The sequence below is a fragment of the Rhopilema esculentum genome, chromosome 16 (genome assembly GCF_057945365.1).
Source record: "Rhopilema esculentum isolate cy_ngs chromosome 16, ASM5794536v1, whole genome shotgun sequence".
Classification (NCBI taxonomy): Eukaryota; Metazoa; Cnidaria; class Scyphozoa; order Rhizostomeae; family Rhizostomatidae; genus Rhopilema; species Rhopilema esculentum.
In genome coordinates this window covers 10,623,342-10,647,845 of record NC_142830.1, presented here as the reverse complement: position 1 = coordinate 10,647,845, position 24,504 = coordinate 10,623,342, and the positions used below count along the sequence as shown (strand labels likewise).

Genomic DNA, 24,504 nt, shown 5'->3' with positions numbered 1-24,504 from the left:
AATGCTATCAACTCACAGTTGTATTTTTAAATTAGGTCCTTTTACAGTTTTTGACCTAAAATTCAGTGAAAACAATTTTTTTTCTACTGTCATCAAACTGTGATTTCCATGGCGTTTATAATGAAGAATCAGATCGTAAAAAATGCGGTATTGCCAGTACCTATTGCTGTTAAGGCCTCTCTAGGGAAAAATCTTTTCCACGTATGTTGTTCTCTCTCTGGTTGGTTGCCAGAGCCTCCGTGAAAAGAGGTTCGCTGAAAGAGAGGCTCAGGCAAAGTAGACCTTCCATTGTTTTCAACGCACTTGTTCACTGAGGCCCTGGTATCCAGGGTACTCTTGAAGTTTGCCTCTACGGGACAATTGGAAATCATCTTAAAGTTGGGAACCTTGACTAGAAAGGGCATTCATAGGTGATACTGGGCAACTTCCCGGCTCTCTCTAGCTGCAATATCTTTTGACTTACCAACTAACAAGCTAAGAAAAAAACTATGAACCCATTTGATGGGTTTTGCTGATACGTTCCTCCTAAAAGAATTACAAGCGAAGCTTCGTCAATTATCAAAAGCTGGAATTGCGGCAGCAAAACTTTGCTTTATTCTGAAACGCCTTGAAAGATGACCATTGCCCACCAAGAAAACACGCGTTCGTAAAAGTCTTTTATTTCATCTCGCTTCAACTTAACATGTGTATGTGTTAAGAGATAGCTTGATGTCAATTAAAAACTTTATTTCTTGTTTAGAATTAAAAGTATTATTGCTCCTTTTTAGAGTAAAAACTCTATTACTGCAATTATTCTAATTAAAAAAAAGATATAGCAAGAAAAAAGCTAAATAACTACTCTCTCATAACAACATAAGTTGATGATTATAATTCAATTTGAACCAAATATAAATCTAGAGCGGGTACACAAAGAGTTAAGACTGCGTACTGTTCCAATAGCGTTCCTAGATTTCCCCCCACCGTCTCAAAGTCATAGCGATACCAAAAGCATGCGTAAGAAACAGCATATATTTTGCTGACTATCGACCATCGACCAGGTACTATAATGGTTTTTAAGCTGCGCTGCGAAAGAGAGTTTCATTGGTTCAAGTCATGCTATGGCCAATTTCAATTATCGAATATTTACTTCGCGCAACAGATAACATTGGCCTTCCATCTTTTTATGGGTCGAAACCCCCATTTTGATATTAGTGATGCAGATCGAGGGGCGATTCACTCCTGCAAATAGCGTACGAGATTTTGCCTAGAACAAAAGGATTTCTGGGGATTTTCGGATTATCCAAAAGGTGTACGAGATTTTCTTAGAGCGATTCGCCCCTCGATGCAGATTTTATTCAGAAAACCTAAGGCTCTGACCTAGGTTGTCAGATCAACAAATGATGATGTCATAAAACCTTTTTTTAGAACTTTGACCACACAACCAAACAGAACATAACAAGACCCCTCTATATGTGCAAATCAGCTATGTCTCTTTTAAACTGGCTGAGAAGCAAAATAAAAAATTCGCACATTGAATATTCTAACCTCTGGAACAATTTACAAATGGACCTAGAGCTTTTCAATTTGGGGTTCTCTCTCTGTCCCATTGTGGAGAGGACAGTATCTAACTTGGCTCCATCTCAAAACCAAGTGCTAGCAAACTTCAAATGGTCGACACTGCGAGTATGGCATATTTCAAGGTAAATCCTTTAAGCAAACTGTCTAATTACAAGGTCTGAAAACCCTTCCCGTTGCGGTTGTTATCTTGCGCGCGTTTGAAAAGTCAGCGATCATTGCGATAAAGCAAACGAAAGCATGCTTTATCTGCGTTTTTCGCTTGATTGCCGATTCACGCGACTATCGCAGCTCTACTGTCTTGAAAGGAAAATCTCGTTTTTAAGCTCCGCCCATACAAAGAAATCAAGCAATTTAATTTTAAAGCAAAAGCAATCAAAAGACTGTTTAGTCAACGGGAAACATTTTGTCGTGAAGATATTGAAACTTGGTACAGCGTCTTGGAAGAATTTGAGCCAAGCAAGCTGAAAACCCTTCAGCAGTGTTGACCAGTGGTATCTTGTTTGTCAGCGTATCAAATAAGAGTGTCTCTAGGTACGTAGACGATAACAATTGCTCTGAAACAGATTAATTAAAATGTAATTAAATCGAACCAATCTTGTGTTTGACGTTAATTTAGCGGTACTTTAAAATAAAGAAGATGGATAAACACTGATTTCAGCGTTTATTATCAAATCCTTGCTCCAAGTAGATTTGCTTCAAATCAATCAACGTCAGATGGAATTTTGTCTGTCGTGTATTTTGATTGGAACTTAATTGCAAGTGAAAAAAGCCGACAGTAATCGATAATTGCTATTTTTACCATTGTTTTGAAGACAGTTAACCGTGGTACCGACCGTGGTTTTGGTCTGTGCTCCAATTCACGGTTACTCGTGACATGCTTGTTCAACAGCCTTTCAAACATTATTCAAATCGGATGCAATTTTCAGATACTGATACATGGCAGCTTTTTGCAAGATCTTGGGTGTTCAAAGATGTTTTCTCATTCTTTTCAACTGTGCCATTCCTAAAGATGTTTGATGTTAAAGTGTCATACTATTTATGTAGCATACAAGGGAAGGCCAAAAACGATGTTCCCAATTTTGTAACACAGCATATGACGTCTTCTTGCAGAAAGGTTTATTTGTCTATCCTTTCGTAGAGTGTCAGGTATCGGTTGCAATGGGCTGAATCTCGTGTACTGAGCTTGCTATCGTTGATACTGAGGTTGTCTACGAAAGCCATTGGAGACGTCTCCATGTGACGTAACTTCACTCCTTGAAGCGACCGAGCTCGAAAGATATCTTCAAAACACCATCTTAAACATATAAAAAAATTAATAGACTGTGACCGAATTAGATTGCATAGATGAGTTAAGGTACAACAAAGCTTATTTACTATACTTCTACGACTCGAGATAAAAACCCTCAATTCTGAACCATAATACTAAAAAAGAGGCATGTTTATCAGATTTCCCAGTACGTTCAATGATAAATGACTTTTGACATTCATGAGTGTAGCGGAGGCTAAACGTTTATGGGGGGTGTGTTCCTGAAGATCTTGCCCAAATATTACTACTGTATTGAGGTAGAGCTGCCCGAATGGAGGCTAAAATTCAAAACATTATACCTTCTGTATTTCTCCTACGACTAAGAACAATGTGGAACACCCTTATTCTTAGCTTTTTAACTGCATAGTGATAAAAATCTTGAGACCCGTATAAGCTATTGTTTGAGTCCTGACCCAAGCCATTGGCTTTCTGGGCAGCAGTTTAAACTTGCTCCCGAAATAAACCTTTATTCACTGACACCCCCCATTAATTGATATCTCCCAGAAACAAATGCTCCCCAACAACGAACAAACTGTTTAGTACCAAAATGTCTTCTCTGCTGTCAGAGCTTTTAGAATTTCTAGCAGATTTCAATGTCCAGGGTAGCTTTCAAAGGTTTTCAATTGATGAGAAAGGGATACCATTTAGGTCGTTCAAAACCAACAAATAGGATCAGCATTGCAACTTTGCAACATATTCGGGGCTAATGCTGCCACTTAAATATATTTTGTGGTCCTACATTTCAAATTAGAATTGTTCTATAATGCTTTAAATTCAATAAAACTGAAGCTGCATAATCCAATACAATTTACAGTATGGCGTGGTTTTTCTTTAATTGAAGGCTTCTGGTTTTTTCAAAGTCTTGGCTAGGTCAACACTGGTAAAACAACATCAAGACTGATTTCGTGGATTCATTCAAATGAATCACAGTGAGATAATTTACAGCTAGGATGCCCCATTTTCTGTTATCTTTACTTCTTGTAATTTCGTCATTTTTGAAGACAAGTTGAAACGAGTCGTCTATTCAGGGGTTTAGTTTTTATGCAAAATTTTGTGGAAAACCTTTGAAGAAGAGCTTTGAAAAAACTGTTTGATTGTAATTGCATATTTCAATTTAGTTGCTACAGTAAGTTAACAATTAATCAAGACGTAACAATGAGCATAGTAGCAAACAATTCCTCTGCAGTCTACTGCATATATGTTGGACACGATTAAACTTTTTACTCTTTTTGATACACTTTTTTCGTAGCTACTGAATTCCCAAAAAATTCAAATCCCTTCCCAGAAAATCAAGTACAGTTCAATAAAGGTATTGAAGCAACTTTAGATAAAAAGCAAGAGGTTTAGACCAGATGCTTGCACCATAAACACGGCACGTTTATTTAGAGAATGGAATTGGGCCTGGATAAGATCCCTGTCAAGCATCACGATCACGTTACTGTTGCTAAAGTGAAGTAATTAAAAGTCGTTAATAAAGATTTCTTGTAGCCCTTATCCTCCAGCTTCTGCCAGGCCTCAATGTAAGATATTTTCAAGAGGGGTTTCCAGGACCCATTTGCCCCCAAAGTGGGTGAGCCATTCTTAATTTGTTTTTATATTTGAAAATTTACCTACTAACCTCCCCCCAGGATGCCAAAAAAATTCCCCGTCTTTCGCAACGGAATTTATTCATAGGGGTGTCAAACCCCTCACGCTTCTATAGTTAAGACCCTGCCCCTGGCAACAAATGATCATTTCAAGAGTGATAGACAGTGATAGACTGGTATATGCTACCTTTCTAATTTTAGGGACCCAACCCAACCTTTCCCTGCTTGGTACACACAAATGCTATCACCTATTGCAGACATCAAAAACAAAAGCTTATCAGGTTATCAGATTTTAACATCATTAATACCAAAATGAAGTCTTTCAAGTGTATCTTGAAACAGGTAATATTTCAAAAAAAACATTAGATCAAAACATTTCCTGTTGTAAATTACCCATTGACTTTGAACGAAAAAAGATATCGCTTGTCTGTAGCACAGATAACGAAAAACAAAGATTTTAGTAGTCGTTAATACTTTGACTTGGTCTAATCTTAATCAGTTCTTACATGTTTTCAACGAATAAATTATCGTAGAAGATAGAAATATCATAGACCACCGAGCATAAGAAATTAGAATCTTGTCCATTGTGGTTCCGAGTATGTTTGATAATTTCCAACCGAAGGAGGTTGGGGATGAGGAGGGAAATGGGGGATGAAATGCTATCAAGATAAAATAAAAGAATTAGTAGTAAAAGTTCAAAGATAAAGTAAGAGTTCTGTTATTTTATCTTGATGCTATTCAGTGCTATTCGCTTTTCAGTGCTATTTTAAAGACTCATTGCTAGCAGCGAATCTTTGCGAGCGTAGCAAATTGTCCAGTCGACGATCCAAACAATGGCAGTAAACTTATACGGATTAACCAAAATTGATTTCAGACTGTCCTTATGCGTTTCAGAAAATGCATTACAGGATGCTTGCGTAGCGCAATGGCTCATTGTTAGCAATGAGTCTTTTAGGAACAGTGTTAAAAAATAGCAATTGAACCATTAAAGGGACATTTTTTCACCTGATGACCTAGCTAAACCTGATGACAATGTACAAAATACATATCCAAAATGAGGGCGTTGATTATGAATATTTAATCGCAGTTTTTGACTAGAGTAATGCAGTTTCTCCAGCTGTAACATTAGATAGCGTTGGCTAACACAAAGGATATCTTGATTTCAAGAAAGATAAAAAGGCAAAGATAATTAGTCAAGTGCGAGTTTATGGTATATTTTTTTTGTGGCTTTAGGGAAATCAGCTTCACCAGAACTGGAAGACGTGTGTTGGATAAAAAGTTTGGCGGGTTGCACTTTGCCCCTTCCCTACAGCATCTCTGATTTTTGATAAAAAAAAAGGCAAATGACCTATACAGCATCATCCTCTTGTATGAAATACTTGAAAACATGTTTCCATTCAAACAATATTTTCTAGTCACACTAGATATTTCTACAAATTGAGGCAAAATATGAATCCATTTATTGAATATCTTTATGGATTCGATCCATTTTGGAAACGATACAAATAAGAATATTATGCAAAACTTTTTTATCTTGAAACCTTTTTTTTTAATCCCTGAGCCGTGCTCATCTCTTTTTCATCGACTTGACTACAATGCTTGAAAACTTACATCTTTGATAACGCAACTCGCAAGCCGCAATCGCAGCAATGTTCTTTACTATTATATAGATATATAGTTATTTAGCCTTTTAGGTTTACACTTGAACAGACAAATACAAGGTTCTTGTAACAGAAAACACTGTCTTAAGTAGCCTCATGCTTCGATAAAAGAGCGGATTTTCGTGACGGATAGTGAGACTTGCGTAGTACATGCTGAACGGCAAATCGTGAACGGATTAAAATACAACAAATGAGCATTAAAAAATGACGCGGAAATGAAGTATTTGAAAATGATCTTCCTTGCCATATTGAGATGAACCTGTAAGAGAATATTCTAAAAAACGGAGAACTTTCAGTGTCAGCATTTGTCAAGCTGTTTTTCGTTCTTCCCTTTTCGGTATCAGTTTAGAAGTTTTTTGTGCCACACTCAAGAGCCCGAGCAAAGGGGGGGGGGGGGCAGTTGTCCTTGCAACTGAATCAAGTTCCCTTGAGGTGGGTGTTGTAATGGAGACGAAAGTCCGCTCCTTTCGAATAAATCAGGAAATGAAGACACCAACTCGTGATATGAGTACGTAATTGGCTGGATTGGAGGTTAATGGTTAAAGTATATCAACAACCGTAATCAAGGCTGTAATTACATAATCACGTGAGGTTAGTCCTACTACAGTGTAAGGGGGGGGGGAAGCAATATATTTTGGTAAAAAATGACAGTAGTTATGCTGTAATAATTAAAAGAATATTTTGCTGTAAACATAAAATAATAAACTTTGGCAGCGAGCAAATCAACGTTTACTGATTTCAGGGACAGGGGGGTCTTTGGTGTCTAAGTATGGCTAGGGATACCAATATTTCGCCCCGGCATACAGGAGCTCATCAGAGTAAAAAATCTACGAATAGCATTCATTTCTGATCATACAAATAAGTCAAGCTTTTTTTTCACTACTGAGAAACGGGAGCCAACACTACCAGCCCGTGCGGAACCAAAGATGGCGTGGCGTTAGGGAGGGTTGGCGTGATTTTGATATCGTTTGCATGATCTACATATTAGTGTTGAGCTTTTCGCATCGTCATGTTCAATGTTTTATCAACTGAGTGTCTTTCAGGTAATCTATTTCTTTGTCATTTCATCATAAACCTAAATATTGCAATGAAGCTTCCTCTACCTTTGAAATTCGTCCTGATCAACCAGACTTATTTCTTGTAAAACAAATTGGATATTTTAATAAGATTTTCCTGGATCTCCTTGGAAAAGCACCCCATCATTTGCATATATTAGAGTAAAGCACTGTTGCAAAATGTCTCACAGTAATGCAACTTTTGTTAATCGACTGTGCTTACTGTCCGTGTGAAAAAGAGAATTATAAAATGACAAACCAAAAGCAGATTTTAATCACTTTAGTTAATCCTGGCTCGATATGAAAATACCAAATCCAAGCAAATTTCAAATTCACAGTTGTTGTGCTTTTCACCATTACAATTTAAAGCTGTTCACATAATCATAATTAAACGTGATTTTTTAAAAGAAACTGCTTTTAGTAAAAAGTGAAAAAGTACTAAGTTTCATAACGTGGCATCCATGTTTTGGCGCTTTAGTACTAAAAGTTTCTTTGTTGGTTTTTTAGTTTGGGTCCTAAAATTGCCTTTTTATTCTGAAGTTGTACTTTTTGGAAGGACATAAACGCAGATCGTCTGGAAAAAGCCAACGCAGATTGAAATCGAAAGCATGCTATCTTTTTCCAAAGAAAAATCAACAAAACAAAAACTTTTGGACTCTTTCTTTAAAAATAAAAATCTTTCACAATCTTAATTTTTCTTGAGCCTAGTACTAAAGTTTCTTAAATTTTTTTGCATCCTAGAACTAGCATTAATAGAAAAATGTGTATTTAAAAACTGAGAATGCTTCTAGTACAAGTAAACTTGCATCTGAAAACCCGATTCAATCTCTTATATCTTACAATAAAATTTAACAAGCGGTTTAGCACGTTTTAGGCTGACGATCAACTACCTCGACTCTGTACTGAAACAATCGGATCTCCTCAAACATTATACGCACGTCTTTAGAAACGACACGAGCTATTTCAAAGTCATCATCAGAGCGTTAGTTGAGCGGCAGGTGATTACCAGAAAGCTGAAATATTTTGCGCGCTACCAAATCCGTTATTGTATCGCATGAATACAACTTAGTAATCCGCACGAGCCGCTCGTACTGGAAGACACCTGGGCTTTGAATGGCCTACTGTGGAATCCGCTCAACGTATGCGCCAAGCAAGTTTTGGTGGTATTTCAAAGCTTGTTTGCTTCATTTTCATCTGCCTTTTTCACCTTAGCTCTTTCTGAAACTACCGGCAATTATAAAAGACATTGTTTTACCTATCAAGTGCTATCAAGTCGGTTTTGCTAGATGAGACCAATTTCTTGTGACAAGTGAAGAGAATGGTCGTTAGTGAATAATAGCGATGTGGCATTTTTCACAAAGGAAATTTATCTGCTGTAATCTTTAGCTAATTCAACAAACTTTTTTCTTATTGCTTTCTGAACTTCAAGTTTCGATTCAGTGACACCTCATGCCGATATATACAATAGAGTGCACGCGAGTAAGAGTCTCGTTTTATGACAGCAGAAATTGCCAGCCAAAAAAATGCGTGAAACCATTGATCTTCCAATTAAAATATAATATTTTGTTGCAAATACTTTCCTGTCTATGAATCATTTATTTTCCTTTAGAAAAACGACGTATATATGAATCTACAATGGAGCAATTACCAGATACAAACAGATTTAAGTTCAGGACTGAGTGTACCATGGATACAAAATCTTCTTTGATGACATCATACGAGAGTAAAGAAGCTCACATAGGAATGAACTGTTATAGCCAACAGCAAAATGGGCTGCCAGCAATCAAAGAACAGACAGCAGTAAGAAGTTATGAGCAAGAGTACAAATCACAGAGCAAGCAGAGTGAGCTGAAAATGAAATCGCCATTAGGAAAATGCAGTTTGATGGAAGAAGATTGTGGTGAGTAAAATTTGTAATTTGCGTGCATCTTTTTAATGTTTGTCACGTCTCAGCATCTCAGTCATTCATTAAATCAATCCTTTGAATGAGCAAGATTTGGCTGAGACCAATAAAAGTAGCTTGACCATTACGTTATGAAGCAGACAGGCTTGCTTCATAACATTGTTAATTTCATATTAAGAGCAACAAAAAAGAGCATTCTAATATGTCTCACTGTCAAACTTGGTTAGGGCAGGTTCCTTTGCCTTTTGTCAATTTTTCCAGACCAAATGCAAATTTCGATAGCCTCCCCTAAAATGTTTGCTTCAAAGTCGCTGGTAATGAATCCAGTTGTCTAGAATGATTCACAAACTTCATAAAACAATTGAAAAGATAGTTGATATTGGTTCAAGGATCAACTTGTTTGGGGAGGAAATTCTTTCTTGAATCTCATTATCTTTCATTCAAATTTCATGATAAAAGTAGTCATGATTAGACTGATGTGCCTATAGATAGAATTGTTGCTGCTTTATTCAGCACTACAATTTATCACAACGGAATGTCAAACATCCCTCCCAGTGATCATCGTGACGTCAACCAATGTTTTGTGTACCCTCTCTAAAATCAAAGCATGCTAACAACAAAACTTGTGCAAGGCGTGGTGGAAGCATTTAGGTTGGGTAATCGTATATATTTGCTTCAAGGAGAGCTCAGATCACTGATTTCATGATAGCGTTTCATCGTTAGATTTAACGATCGTGCATGCAACTCCAGTTTATTTGGAGATGCTGCCTGTTATTGTGACAATATTTGATACTCTGTAGCAAAGCTGTACTTATCACTAAGCAATAAAAATAGCAATAGAAACAGCACAAAACGTCAATGAATCTCGTTTATAAAACTTATGTTCTTTTTCAGATGTAGACAAAGTGCAAGATGGCAGAGGAAAGTCGCAAAGAAAGCCTAGAACTATCTTCAACAGTTTTCAGTTAAGAGAGTTGAATCGGGCCTTTGAAAGAACTCATTACCTTTCATTACCTGAACGGGGTGACCTGGCACTGGCCCTAGGCTTAACCCAAACGCAGGTAAAAATTTGGTTTCAAAACAGACGCTCTAAGTACAAGAAACTGTTAAAAACAACTGGAGGGCAGGGATTTATGAATGTCATTCCAGACAACGCAGCAGCTTGGGAATACAGCAAGTCGATGTATGGCGGTCCACTGGCACATTTCAACGCAATCCCATCTCATGGTTCACAGATACAAACACCTGAATGGTACTACAAAATGAACTATAGTAGCCATGAAAATATGTATGGATACACTCCTAGTGAACACAGACAGTACAGTAGATCTGGCTATCCTCTGCATATGTAAAAAGCCGTCGTTTTCTTTATGCGCTTAAAGAACTCACTGCAGTGAAAAACCTGTGGGTAATAAAGAAGAAATATTTTTAATTCACATGCTTAGGTATACCTCCAACGATTTAGACAGAAAATTTGATTGGTAAAGTTGCCTTGGATATTACCCAACCCATGTCTTAACAAAGCCTGATATAGCATTGTTATAACAAGGGGATTCATAGGCGTTGCCTTCGGAGGATTCATCGTTAAATAATGGGATTTAAACCAGTTACTCTGTGTACGTAGGATGCTACAGCTAGGTATGGGTCGATATAAGGCAATTAATTCACCGAACGGTAGAATTTTTTGTCAGTTATTGTGGATACAACCCCTTATCTGTGTAGCGGGATCTTTATCGAAGAAGTGAGACGAAGTGAAAAGAACTTCGTTTATGTTTTCTGCTTCATCATCGAAATCAAAAGTCCTATAACTAACTACGTGCTGAAATATATATCCTTAAGTTAAGTGCGTCATAAGTAACACGATAACGAGGTTAATACTGAAAAGGAGAATATTCCTATTACATCTATACGGGCTTGCTGTCTTCAACACTGACCATCTGCGAACCCCATCTACGGTCTGTGTTCCTCAACTTATTAAGATCTGCAAGTTACACCATAGAAGTACTTTGTAGTAGGAATTAGGTTTACTGCTGCCCTCTTCTAATAAAAGAAAACTCTTTTGTATTGTAAGATCATAAAAAGCGACAAAGATATCTTCTCGTTGAGATCGGCATTTTTTACAGACATTTGCACCAAGAGTTCGGGTCATTTTATGTGTTACAAATATTATTTCTATAACTTAAGGGATTTGTGAAGACGGGCTAATACGCTTGTTTGTTAGGGCTCAATTGTGTCGTATAATTATATATGATTATGGCAAAATATCTAATAAATATTCGCTATGCTATTCTCAGTGGAAGAAAGCTAGGATGTAAGAAGGAAAACAATGGCGAATGTTTAACATACGTCACTCTTTAACAGCGACTATATTGGTAAACCCAAGATTTCCAAAAGACGATATAATAAAAGTCAAAACTCTTCCCCTTACCCGTTGGAGAAGTAACAGGGCTATCCGTGCAAATAACTTAAGTTTGTTTTTTAACAATGAGCTACGAGTGAGTTATGTCAATAGTAAAAATAAATTGTGGAAATAGTGTATTGGTAGGTGACTTTAATGTCATTCTTAACCATAATAACAGCTACAAGTTGATTTTCTTGTGTCTTTTTCTCCTTGAGACAATGGCTTTTTGGCATTTTATACTTTTTTACACTTTCATACATATTCAATATTTTCCTCGAGTTCCAAGGCAACTTTTCTTTCACAGCCGGCAAAACGTATTTGAAAGTGAAGGGGCCAAGATATCACAGTTTTTAAAGGGTTTGGTTAGGATGTACAGTTGGGTTATTATTCTGTAAAGTCTTATCTTAGAATTTTTTTCGGGAATAAAGTGCTTCTAACAAAAAAAGAACATTTGAAAACTTTCAAATTGTGCTGGTCAAAACGAATTTTTATAGAATAAAACTTTAAAGCTTTCGTTTTTAAGGGAATACTAGGCACAGTTACTTACGGAATGGTGGACTACATTTCTTTCCACTTTTGCCCAAACCATTTTATATTGTTATGCAAAAAAGTGGGGGCATGAGCCCTTGTCATTTGTAACTATCTACTTTGAAAGTTTTGATGCATATAGTATTAAATGCCCCCCCCCCACCTGCTGCTCGACAAACCCAAAAAAGTGAAATCCAACAATTTTCTCATACAGTTTGAGACTGTTATTTCAGTGAAAGATTTTCAATTGACTGTTAAAAGCAAGAAGAAAAAATAATTTTTTTCAGTTTTTTTTGGAAAAATGATGGAGCGACTTTTGCAGCTATGTTACAAAAAGAAATAGAATCTTGCTTAAAGGATTTGGAAAGATTTAGTCTTACCCCAGTCATGATCCTTTTATGCATTTATCTATTTTAACGTATGAGCTTACTACAATTTGCAAATTTCTTTATTTGATCTGATAGAATAAACAAGATTGCTTTTACAGGAGAAATTTCAAAATTGTTCTAAATCATCCTCAAACCGGACCGGTCCGGTAGAGTTTTATTCAAAACAACACAACACATTCTAGATTGAACTAAAAGATGAAATGCGATGGACATCCGAACCCTAGATTTAAAAAAAGATTAATTTGATTAGTTTGAACATACATTCGCAAGAACAAACAATTAAGATACAAACTCAATTAATTAACAACGCAGCACCAATATCCTTCATATGAACAAAAGATTTCTAATAAAATCAAACTTCAAGTCCTTCCCCTCTCACTTATCCTATTGAAGAATATAAGAAGTTTTTTTATTATCTCTCTGTCTATTTATGACAGTATATCTCAGGCACCGTAGCCTGTGCTCCAGAGAGCAAAATTGCGCACGAGGATTGAATTGGATTCTTGGCATAATTATCACAGATCTGTGTAATTATGCAAGAAGAAGCGGTCATATTGCAAGAGACGTTCGTGGCCGTGCGATATAAATCATTGAAGATGCTGCTGAGCTAATCATTTTTGAAAACTCCGTTGTGACCAAAGCTACTAAAACACAGCATATTGAAGGGGTTGTGTGAGTGTGTGAGAAGTGAGAACCGCAGGATAGGCTGTACGCCGGATTCTGTAAATCTTGCAATGAGTATAAAATAAATACGAGGATAAAATTCAGAAACAAAGCAAAACAGTGACAAGAATCTAATGTTATGAGAAAATTTTTCAAAATAAATTAAATCAAACGATCACTAATATTTCGCTCCGGCATACAGGGCTTTATCAGAGTAAATGAAACGAACCACGAAATTGAAAGGGTTGTCGGATCACTGTGATTGGGGGTGAATCTACAGCAGGAATCGAAGTAGAATTTACTTGTAAGTCAGTCGAGTCGATTTGTATCGAGTAGAACGTTCAATTTTGCATGGTAGAAGACTGTTATTAACTAGCTAGAATGTGGAATTGCTTAGCTAAAATTGCTAAAGATTTATGAAACATTTGACATATGTTAAGATAAGGTTGTCTACCAAAGTGGACTAAATTTTGGGCGCAAGGAAGGCTACTAGGCAGTGTATTGCGCTGGGAAACAATATTCTAGGCGTCAAAGTATTTCAGGCGTCATTGTGAAACGGTCCAACTTTGAATATGAATAAAAGGATACTCTGAATATGCATTCGTTTTTTTTCGCTGTTTGAATTTGTGAATTGTTACACGCTCTGTTTACGCAATTGCTCACTTTTGTCATGTAGATGCGGCATATTTTATGTATATTTATTTTTCTTAGAGATCCTGGGAAAACGCTTATACACGATTTTGCTCTCGGTTACACACATCCCAATGGTCCTTTATACAGGCTGAGCTAATATGCGGGGTAACAGGGTAACAATTTTTTTCGTACAAAACAAATGTATGTCGTAATCAGACTCCTCTCCTTCATGGTTCTAATCAACGAATGTTTCAATATTAAAGCGCAAGTAACTTGAACAAGCTACCAAACAAAATTATAAATTAATAAAATTACCACAAATACAAAACTGTTGTTTACAACTATGTTAGAAAAAGAACCTTTAATAATTAATAATATTTTATCTTTAATGACCATCAATTCATCATATTTTACTTAGCTTTTTAAATTATATCATGTATTGACTTGATGCTTAGGTTTTTACCATTAATTTTTGTAGGTTTGTAATTTTTTAGCGCACAACGAAATCCAGGTTTGAGCAGGGGGGGGGGGGGGGGTGGCAAAACGAATGAAAAGGGCACAAAGATGTTTTTCAAAAACATTTTTAAGTGCCAAAAATGGTACAGCTTTCATGGTAATTTAGACATTTATAAAAAGAATAAAACACATTGCACATAGTGAGAACTGAAGGAATTTTCTAATTTTTGTCTCTATCTCCTTTAAAGCGAATTCCAGTTCAGTCTCTATGAATATTCAAAGCTGATCCTAGCAATTTTTACATTTTTTAAAATCAAGGGGGAGGACGCCGGAATATCCTGTAAGAAATAGGAGAACTGGTCAATCGGTTGCCGCGCCATTTTTAAGCGGATTTGTATCCTGAGAACTCTAGTCCCCTGTGCTTGTGCACCCTGTGCAGTTTTCTGTGGTCGAAAGATTTCGTCATTAATTTTAAGATGCGCAAGAATGGAGAGAAATTATTGTTCAGATGATTGAGAAGATTTCTCGGATTAGAAGGTAAATCTTGTTTTTTTAACTGGTGACTTGGCACTACATCTACAGTCTTTGACTGAAGGCTCTAACTGTCCTTTCTTAGCACACTCCGATTAGGCCCTTATTAGCCCTTAGCACCTCTTCAATCAGAATTATGTCGATTCTAATGTCCTTTTTCATAAAATCCATGATAGTATTTTTCCAGAGATTCTAGCTCTAATATTTGGCTGGAATTCTTCCGTTTCGGGAATTCTCAAGGTAAGGACATAACCTCTTCCATTTTCTTTAAAGCTGACTTCGTGAGATCTATTTTAGTTTTGGTATACTTCCTTCAAATAAAGTATTAAAGAGCCGCGTCCGAGTGTTTTTCATTTGAAATAAGCTTCAAGATGCTTCTATTATTTACTGTCACACACACCTTTAGTAAAAGCAGCTCGCAATAGCTTTTCATTGCAGACATCAAAATTGGCCTGTTACACTTCTGGCTCCCCCAACCTATAAAGAATATTTAAAGAACTCTAGGGGGGCTAAGTATCAGATTTAGTGATGTAGGAGGACCATGGCTGTCAAAAATAATGGATGCATGTTATAGACCAAGAAACCTAATGATACAGTGCCAGACCAACGTCCATGGCAAAGAGAAAGCCCGAAATATAGTCTCCTTTTATCAAAACCGCCAGTTTTTTCAATATGAAAGGTTAAAATCTTTATTCTGTACTTACATGAAAAGGTGCTCATTCCTTCAATGCTTACATTTTAGGAACTGAAGTAACACAGTGAAAAACAGAAGCCTATGAATCCTGTGTGATCCTACTAACACTGTGTTACTGATCAGAAGGAAGGCAACATAGCAGAATGTTTGAAATATGAATGAAAAACAGGAATCCAGCAAAGTAAAACAAGACAATCTGCATTGGCACAAAAGTCTGTTGAAATCCTTAGAAGATGCAGGATTTCCCAAGGATAGAGCGTGAGTAATTTTTATTCCTTCTCAGAAGAAGTGGTGGCAATATTGTGTACGTCCCCATGCAAATAACTAATGACTTACATTTAAGTTTATAATGGCACAGACAGGGATTTCAGACCAGGAATGTTGACCAGGAATGTTGACCAAGTTGTCTTTTTTAATAATTTTTTTATGAAATCAAAGTTAAACTTCTCGGAGCTGGGAGGTGCTTTTTGTGAATCAATTGCTGTTAAATAGAGGCATTAAGAATGCATTTAGTTTCTAACATTATCAGGCTATTCTTTTGAGTGATTGGAGGAAAGGTTTATTAAAAGGCAAAATAATTGGGGGGTATGGGATGTTGGCTTTCCCCTGAAAATACTTTAAAACTATGCCCTTGAAATGCAAGAAATCTTTAATTATGCAAAGATTTCTCAGCAATTGTGAGCATCAAAAGTTTCTTGTAATATAGCAGCTCAAGTTAAGAGCAGCAAAATCTTTAAACCCAATTCTTCCTTTTTTACATCATACATCAATTGAAGTATCAGCATTTGTCAAATTCTCACAATGTATTAAGGCTTTATTTGCAATGAAAATGAACTCCAAAAAATGTCAAAACAATCTCTAACTTAAGCAATAAAATTGATACAAAATCTCATACATTCAAATCACAATAAATTTCAAGTTATTGCATAGGTGAATATCCAGAAGGGAATGCAAATACTAATAATATGCAGCAACAAAAATTTCCTCTTGCCTAAACATAAGTTTTTCAAAATTGGTTGTTTTCCCATGCAATGCCTTTGACAATGGAACATTTCACTTGACAATGTGCAGCATTGAAATTCAGTTGAAATCCAGTATATTTGTCCTCTATATATTTGTCCTGTATCGTTATTGACAGAGCATTTCTTAGTAAAAGTTCAATTTGACTCATTGAAAGTAAATGGGCAGAGATTTGTAGTGGCATGTTCTGTTCATTTTTCCACTAAACACAAAGCACTAGTCAAATGCATATTTGTGCAGACCAAGTTTTGATGACATTTCCTCCAATTTATTATCAAAATGATACATCAAAGTGTTCAGTAGAATATTTAGCAAGCTGTTCAGTGCATGCTCAGTGAAATGTGTAGTTCATTCATCCAGGGCTCTTTTAAACACAACATCCCATCCTGAGGAACATTATTTTACTAAATTTGGGACAAGGGCAATATAACACAATAAACAGTCAAAGCAACTATATTGTAGCCTGCATGCAGACTCAAAATTTTCTACCTGAAATAGTAGAGTCTGCGCAACAAAGTCAAAAAGCTTTGCCAGCGTCACTTCTATTTGATGAGCCGCAGTGTAAAGCCAACACCCACATAAAGTTTTTTGTTTTTGTCAGTTGTTTTCCTTTGAGCGGTGTTGGTTAAATTCTGGACGCAAACTGATGAAAGAGCCTGCACTTCCTACATCATTGTATGGTGTTTATACTGCATCACTTTTCTTATTTGCATGGCAAGGTGTCTCTTATGTGAAATTTCAATTTATACAGTTTCCAGTCAGCCTAGAATGCATTATAAAATTAAGCTTTAATCCTTGGGGGCAATCAAATTGAACAAAACACTACCTTGCATTCAAAATAGACAATATGAGGTTTCATGTAAGCAAGCATTTTATATAGATCCAAGGAATAAACAAAAAAGATTGGCAAGTTAAATTTGGAAGATACCAGAGTCAGAAGGAAACCTCACCATATTCCCATTTCATGGTTAGTTTTAAAGAAAATAAGAGGATGGGTCCTAAAACATTTGAAGTGCAGCAGTGGTTTAATAGGCAAAATCAATCAGCACCCAAAACCATCATCCTTGTGAAAGAGATCAACTCAAAGCTATCACATCACTAAGGCTCAAAACCTGTTATGTACTGTGAGGCAAGAAGCTAAAAGAATAAACCAAAGTGAAATTAATATACCAATAAGCATGCTAGCAACTATGAGATAAATGAACCACAATATCCCAAAATTTTCATTATGCAGTTATTGTTAGCAGCTGTAGCTGGCTTTTAATGAGTTCTGTGTGATATGTTGCATTTCATATGTAAGTTTTTGCTTTGAGCGATTATGATATTATATATCTTATATCTCTTTCAAGGCTCTCAGATTATAGAAATGTTCTTTAGTTCCAGTTTTTTTCATTGTTTAGGACATATAAATAATATTTGTCTGCTATTTTTCTAATTTGCTAATTATCAGGTAAAATAGCAGAATTACTGAGAAAAATGGCGAATTATTTGTGATTTAATAAATTTTGTACTCTAATGTCATGACTATCAGTTACCATGTTAAAATTATTGATTATACTTTATTGAAGAACATCAACAACCTTTCAATGACTGATAAATCCTTTAAATTTTTTGCCACAGTGAAAGAGCCATAATTGCATCAGGACAAAAAGATGCCCAAACAGCTATTCGATGGTGTGTGGATAATGGTTTTACCTTGTTTTTATAAAGGGATCAGATGTGTTGAAATATACTTGAAAACCTTGAATTTCATATTTCTCATTTTCTGGGTTGCTTATCTCCTATTTTCGCTATTTGTTTCATCTTGTGACAGTTTCTTATTTAATAATTAGAGAATATTTCTCTAAAGATCCTCATGACAAACAATTATTGTGAGATCTGTATAATACTTCTCAACAAAGCCAACATAAACTATTTAAGACCAAAATTTCTCTTAAAATAAACTAAGACCTTAAAAGTAAGTAAAAGGCATGATAACATTTGTTAGTGAAGAAATGGTGCAAAAATATTTAAGAAACCAAGTTTTCTTGGGACCTGAATATTTATTACGACTCTAATCCATTTATGAAATGGCCACATGCACCTTTGAAATGGGTGTTTACTTGACACGTTTTCAAATCAAACTGCTTTTTCTCCTGATTTAAATTTTTAAAAATTCTTTTACATGACAGAAAATACAAAAATTTTGCATGCTAATACTAGAGTTACTAGAGTTTATGCTTTATTGTTATTTTTAGTTTCCTTTTGGTGCAAAGTACATGGTATTTAAAGTCAAGTTCTGAATGCACCTTGTTTTTTCTCAGGTTGAAGTACCACAGAGATGATCCCTCGGTGCTGGAACAACCGTACAGGCAGTTTATTCTCTTTCTATCCCCAAAAGGGCCTTTTTGTGACAACCTTAATAGGTTCTGGTCATCATCTTTAAAACAATGTGGTCGTAATGCAATTCATGAGTGTTTTCCACACATTACTCTTACAAGATTTTTTCAGGTTTGTAATTTTATATTCATATGATAAATGAGGTATTTCAAGGATATATTTGATACTTCAAAAAGAGTGTATTGTAAAGAGTCAGGGAAAAACTTGTCATTTTAAAGTGCATGAGATGGCAAAACAGACTTGCATGGCAAAAATGTGACTATTAATTACTCTTGAAATGAAAAAAAGAATTAGAACTGCGATGAAAAACTTATTAGGAGGCACGTTCTTCCAAGGGTCAATACTAATGGCCACAGCATATCCGTCTACGTACAATATGATTCGTAAAATCTACCTAAAAATCAGATATATCAGCAAAGGAAATAGAAGAGAAAAAGCCGCTGAAGTGACTGGTTCCTTGCGCTTGCCCCACCTCTCAGAAGTCCCAATTTCTGCCACTGCCTTTTTTTGAAAAAATTGTTACTTTCTGAAACTTTTATATTTTCACCACTTTTTATATATGTTTACAGCTACACAAAGCAAAGTATGAAATACAACTGCCTGGTTGCTTTTTCAAAACCATCCATATGTTTAAATTGCATATTCGCGTTCTCGTTTTAATCTACTCTCACTTTCGTCCCTTTGAAATTTCATTTTCAATTGCATCCTTTTTCAAAGCAAACTTTAAAAGGACTACTTTAGGGTTCTAGTGGCAACTGCAATCTTAAGCTGGTCATTTCTCTGTGTGTTGCAAAAAGTCTTTCGCGGAAAAACGTATTCGCAAGGCGATCAACGGTCCTAAAACAAAAGGCTAGATCTTAGAAGACGGGGCAATAAATCGTCCAGAACTCCCAATAAAAACTGAAGAGAAAGGTCCTGAAATTAAGAAATATAATGTTTAAATTTAAAAGTGTAAAAATTTAGATTTTGCGATTTAACGAGTGAAACATAGCCTTTACTTTTGCGATATCTCGCTCAGGCAACGGCCCGTACATGTGCCTCTGGAAAGGGACTGTTTGAGTTATTATGTTTACAATCTGTACACATCCTCTCTAAGACAGTATGCTAAAGCAGATTTGATTAGCTGTTTGAGAGGGGTTAAACATTCAGCTATTGAAAGATAATTACAGTTGCTTTCATTACAAATTGAACTTGCAAACAACCCTCAGTACTCTTTGATACGATCATTGTCCATAGACATTTTGGAATCACTGTCAAGCTGTAACTTTGTCAAATTTCTTTTTACCCAGAGAGTTTTTAAAACCGCTTATTCTAATTGCATTTATGTACACGAGGAGCGAACTAATGACATTAAAAAGAGCTCAACAATGCAATTCTATTAAATATTTTTTATTTTTACTTCTTAAAAAATGCTTGTTTACTTAGCTGTGTAATGAAATTGCAAATCTTTGAACATAAAAATTCCTGGCTTAGACATCTCACATTGTGATACAAAATGCTTGTGCAGATTGTTTCTATTTTGATCTTCTTTGTGGAATTCAACTGCCAACAGAATATTTATAGAGGCTGCAATATCTTTAATCAAAACAACAAAAACCTCGATTGAAAAATACAACAATGTAGCGAAACCTTGGTTTTGTTTCCTTTTTTGCCATTGATTTGTTACTTGTTGTGTTTTATTTATTGCTAAATATAAATGATATAAATGTTGTTGACATAAACATTAAACAATATTTGTTATACAAATATTGTGAGTGCTATGTATGGAGGGAACTCGACGAATTTATGTATTTCCCCTTCGTATATGACACCAATGCCTAATTTAAAGTTTATATCTTGTTATAAAAAACCACAGCTCAAAAACCTATTGCACAAACCAACCATCCTCTTTTTAGAAGGTATCAAAATCAGACAATGCATCAAAATCTATAAGAAAAAAGTTGATTTTGATATTTGATTTTGATTTTGAATAAGTATAAATTTGCTAGCATTATATGCCGTGATGGCCTAAAATGTTTGATTTAAATGATTTTGCCGTTTCAACGACAGTTCTCTTTCGTCATTACTGTCTGTGTTTGCCTCTTTACTGACATCGTTCCTGAGTATATTGCGGCAAGGAGATTGATTGTTTTATATAGACTTATTTTGGGAATCTTGAATTGGTTAAAGTTTTGTTTCTTAGTCTGACACAAGATAACACAGTAAACGAGCTCATTCTAATAGTGATGATCGTACATCTAATAGTGTACTGCTCTTATACGATGTCTTCTTCTAGCCAAATCCACGATGTTAGGGATCATACATAAATGATGTTCTTGCAGAGGGGGGAGGGGTGTTAACGGTTTTGGTGATGGAGGTGACACTTTGAGAGGAGGGGGAGGGAGGGGTTTCCAGCTTTGATTATGTCACCTTGGTGAAAGTGGTACCATCTCCTCCAAGGAAAATTGCATTGAGCTATATCTATAAGGACTCAGACTCGAGTTGCTATAAGCATAAAGGAAGGGTTAGTACGTAGCAACAGGTTTATCTCCAGCAGGCCGGCTGGTTTATCTCTCATTTTACATTAAAAAGTATTTATGGATTATCGTTCATACATTTAAAGTAGAATGGTGAATGACAGACAATTTTTTCAAATGAATTTCCCAATGTTTTCATATTTTCTTAGTAAATTCATGGTTCTTCATGTTTTATACTTTTAATTCATAGGTAGAAGATTTTAGAGTCCCTCCACTGCTAGATTTTCTTGAAAATATAACAGAAAAAATGCTGCAAAGGATGCCCAGTTTGAAGTTATTTCCACACAAAAGTAAGGGGTATATGGCACTCTTTTTAGAAGAATCAGCTAGCAATTGGTTATCAGATTTAGTCAAAAGCTTTTCAGAAAGGGTTCATGCATCGTTAGGTGAGATGAGGTTTTTTCATCGACTTTGTAATTGATTTCTTTATTTCATCATGAAAATTTGTTTATTTCTTCCTTACACCAGTTATTGGTTGAACGCGTTCAATTCAAAACGAGAAAAAATTGTTTAAATAATTGAGTCAACAAACTCCGCCTTCCTTTCTACTTACCCCCCCCCCCTTTTTGCTTCGACAGGGCCTTGCTACAGGTCTCTAGGGTTCCCCAAACATCCATAACTAAAAACAGTATATTAGCTTACGTTTGATTGATGTATTATTACTCATGAAGATAGCCCTAAAGGTCTTGCTTACGCTTTCCTACTTTTAATTTTAGGTATAACGGCTCCAATTCATAGTGGACAATTCCATTTGACACTGGCCTATCAGTTTGACGAGAGCAAGCAGAATATTTTGGAACAGCTTGTGAAGAATATTGATCTTGATTTACCATCTGATTGGGAGTTGCAAGTTTTTTCAAGAGATGTACGCACCGCAAAGTCAAGACAGGTAGAATAGATTTTTTCAAAAAGATGTGCATTTTTAATTAGAACATTGTTTTACTGCCGTCGAGATTAACGAAAGAGAATTAGGATTTATGGGACATGCCTCAAACTCTGCCAACTGTCCATAAACCTCTCCCTCTAGTTGTGGTCATATTTTGAATAGCTGTTGCCTGTGTCCTTTCTAAATTGAGCATCTTCCGGGCTCATTACCAGTCTCACTACATTTGAAGGGGTCTTCTTTCAGATAACATTTTTCGAGTGATAGCCCGCAGGAAGTACTAGTAAAACATCCTAATGGTGGCGGTCTCGAACTGTTTCAAGTATAGGATTAATCAGGAATATCCTAACTTGGGATAAGTCAATGCTTCTTTTCTGTTGTATAGTTTCGTGCAGTCGTGCATCCATATGCTGCAGAGTCAAAGGGAGAAATATCAATGATCCATGGTCAGCATATTATTCTTGATAATGAGCAAGATGGATACAAGGGTTGGTTGAAAGGCACTTTACACGAGACTGGAAAATCCGGACTGTTTCCAGCCAACTACACCGAAAGATCTTTAGAATGGAAGTGCTGGACGTTACATTGGTAAGTTATATTGATGAAAATGGTGAAATTTTTCAAAAGAAGTCACGTGCAGCAAACACTCTTTCACAAGGACCTTGTTTTTAAGAGCCTTTAGGTCGAAGTTTTGGAAATAGATCTCCCCTCTGATAAAACCCAATCAGCTTGAAAATTCGCTGAAATTTGCTGCGGTCCGGAGTTTAAGAATGGCTGCTTTAAGGTCTATATGGGTTGTATTTTAGTTTTTTTTCTTCTAAGCAGTTTTCTGTAGCTCCTTCGGTTTGTTGATAATCTAAATGAAACTGAGTTGGATACTTAAAAGGTGAAATTTTGTCAGTTAAATTTCATTCTTTGCTTAGTTTGAGTTTTCCTGTTTTTGTTTTTGTTTTCAGAGGTAGTCAGTTATAAATTCAACCGTTTTTTAAACCCTGCAATCTGGTCATAAGTCAACAGTGTCCAGTTTGCCTTTTATTACCAAGACTTGGTATTCTTATAGCCGAATTTCAATTTTAGGTCTAGGAAGCTGCTACAAGATAAACAGGGAGAACGATCGGTCGATGCACGGAGCTACCCAACTCACGAACATGTCAAATTAAAGGCAATACCTTCAGATAAAGGGGGAAAGGCTGCACAACCTGCCTCAATGACGGGGTCGACTAAACATTTAGAGAATCCTTTGCGGAGTTCAGGCAGCGTAAGCATGCAGAAAAATGTTGTACAACAAGCGTCTTTGTCAAAGGCGAATTCCCTTCCCAGATCATTCAAGAAATCAAAGCCGCATCAGCAAACGCCGCATCAGCAAACGCCGCATCAGCAAACGCCGCATTTATATAAGCAACCAATGCAGCGAGCTCTGCGTCGAATTTTCGTTATAAGGCATGGCGAAAGAGTCGATGTTACATTTGGGCATTCATGGATTACCCAGTTTTTTGACGAAAAAGGTAGCTATCATCGTCGAAACTTGAACATGCCTAAGCGTTTGCCTAATCGCAGTGAAGGCCCACAGTCTTTCGTGCAAGACTCGCCCATCACAGAAATTGGGGCTTGTCAAGCACGACTTACTGGCGAGTCCCTTTTTGCGCATGGGATAAACATAACGAGAGTATTCTCATCGCCCGCGTTTCGCTGCATTCAAACCGCAGATGCTATCATGGACGCCCTGAATATTAAAGGCAAAGTCAAGATACGAAAGGAGCCTGGGCTCTATGAATGGCTTGGTTGGTGCAAGGGTAAGCTTCCTCGTTGGTTATCACAGGAAGAGCTGTTGACTTTTGGGATTAATATGGACACGAAATATGAGCAATTTATGACAGCTGACAACTTTCAAGTGACTGAGTCTACCGAACAATTTTATTATCGATCTCATAATGTCATGAAATGGATTCTTGATCACACTGGTAATGGCGACGAGAATATTTTGATTGTTGGTCATTCAGCATCGCTTGATGCATGCACCCGACAGTTGACCGGGCACCCTCCTCGTGTTCCAGAAAATTTCATTAAGATTGTACGTAAAGTTCCATACTGCGGCGTAAGTGTTATCGAAGAGACAAAGCCGGGCCATTGGTCATTGGTCCAACCACCAATTCCATCGCTTGTCCATAACGGCAACAGTAAAACGGATTGGAAGATGTTGCTGGAATCTGATGCCAAGGAACCATTAGCCGTTTAAATTTTTTAATGTAATCTTTGTAATCTAATTTTCGAATTTTTTTATATTGCAACGTTTTATTTATAAAACGGTAATTTATATACGTATTTTCAACATTTGAAACCCTT

At 36.3% G+C, this 24,504-nt stretch overlaps 2 protein-coding genes across 3 annotated transcripts; both read left to right on the top strand.

Annotated features, from left to right (window-relative positions):
• Window positions 1-1,358: 1,358 nt before the first annotated feature.
• Window positions 1,359-12,740, top strand: LOC135682868 (homeobox protein Dlx2a). Of its 2 annotated transcripts, none has more exons than XM_065197947.2 (3): window positions 1,359-2,088; window positions 8,775-9,065; window positions 9,963-12,739. In XM_065197947.2, the coding sequence occupies exons 2-3, from the start codon at window positions 8,801-8,803 to the stop codon at window positions 10,418-10,420; spliced, it is 723 nt and encodes a 240-aa protein (XP_065054019.2). In that variant the 5' UTR covers window positions 1,359-2,088; window positions 8,775-8,800; the 3' UTR covers window positions 10,421-12,739. The 2 variants fall into 2 exon arrangements, with proteins under 2 accessions (XP_065054019.2, XP_065054018.2); XM_065197946.2 differs by lacking the exon at window positions 1,359-2,088 and adding an exon at window positions 4,655-8,328 and having other exon boundaries at window positions 9,963-12,740.
• Window positions 12,741-14,536: 1,796 nt separating this feature from the next.
• LOC135682863 (ubiquitin-associated and SH3 domain-containing protein B) lies at window positions 14,537-24,499 on the top strand. The gene is made up of 8 exons (XM_065197940.2): window positions 14,537-14,675; window positions 15,412-15,621; window positions 18,004-18,057; window positions 18,687-18,873; window positions 21,469-21,664; window positions 21,995-22,167; window positions 22,547-22,749; window positions 23,239-24,499. Exons 2-8 carry the CDS (start codon window positions 15,518-15,520, stop codon window positions 24,395-24,397), a joined length of 2,076 nt encoding a protein of 691 aa, XP_065054012.2. The 5' UTR covers window positions 14,537-14,675; window positions 15,412-15,517; the 3' UTR covers window positions 24,398-24,499.
• The last annotated feature ends 5 nt before the right edge of the window (window positions 24,500-24,504 follow it).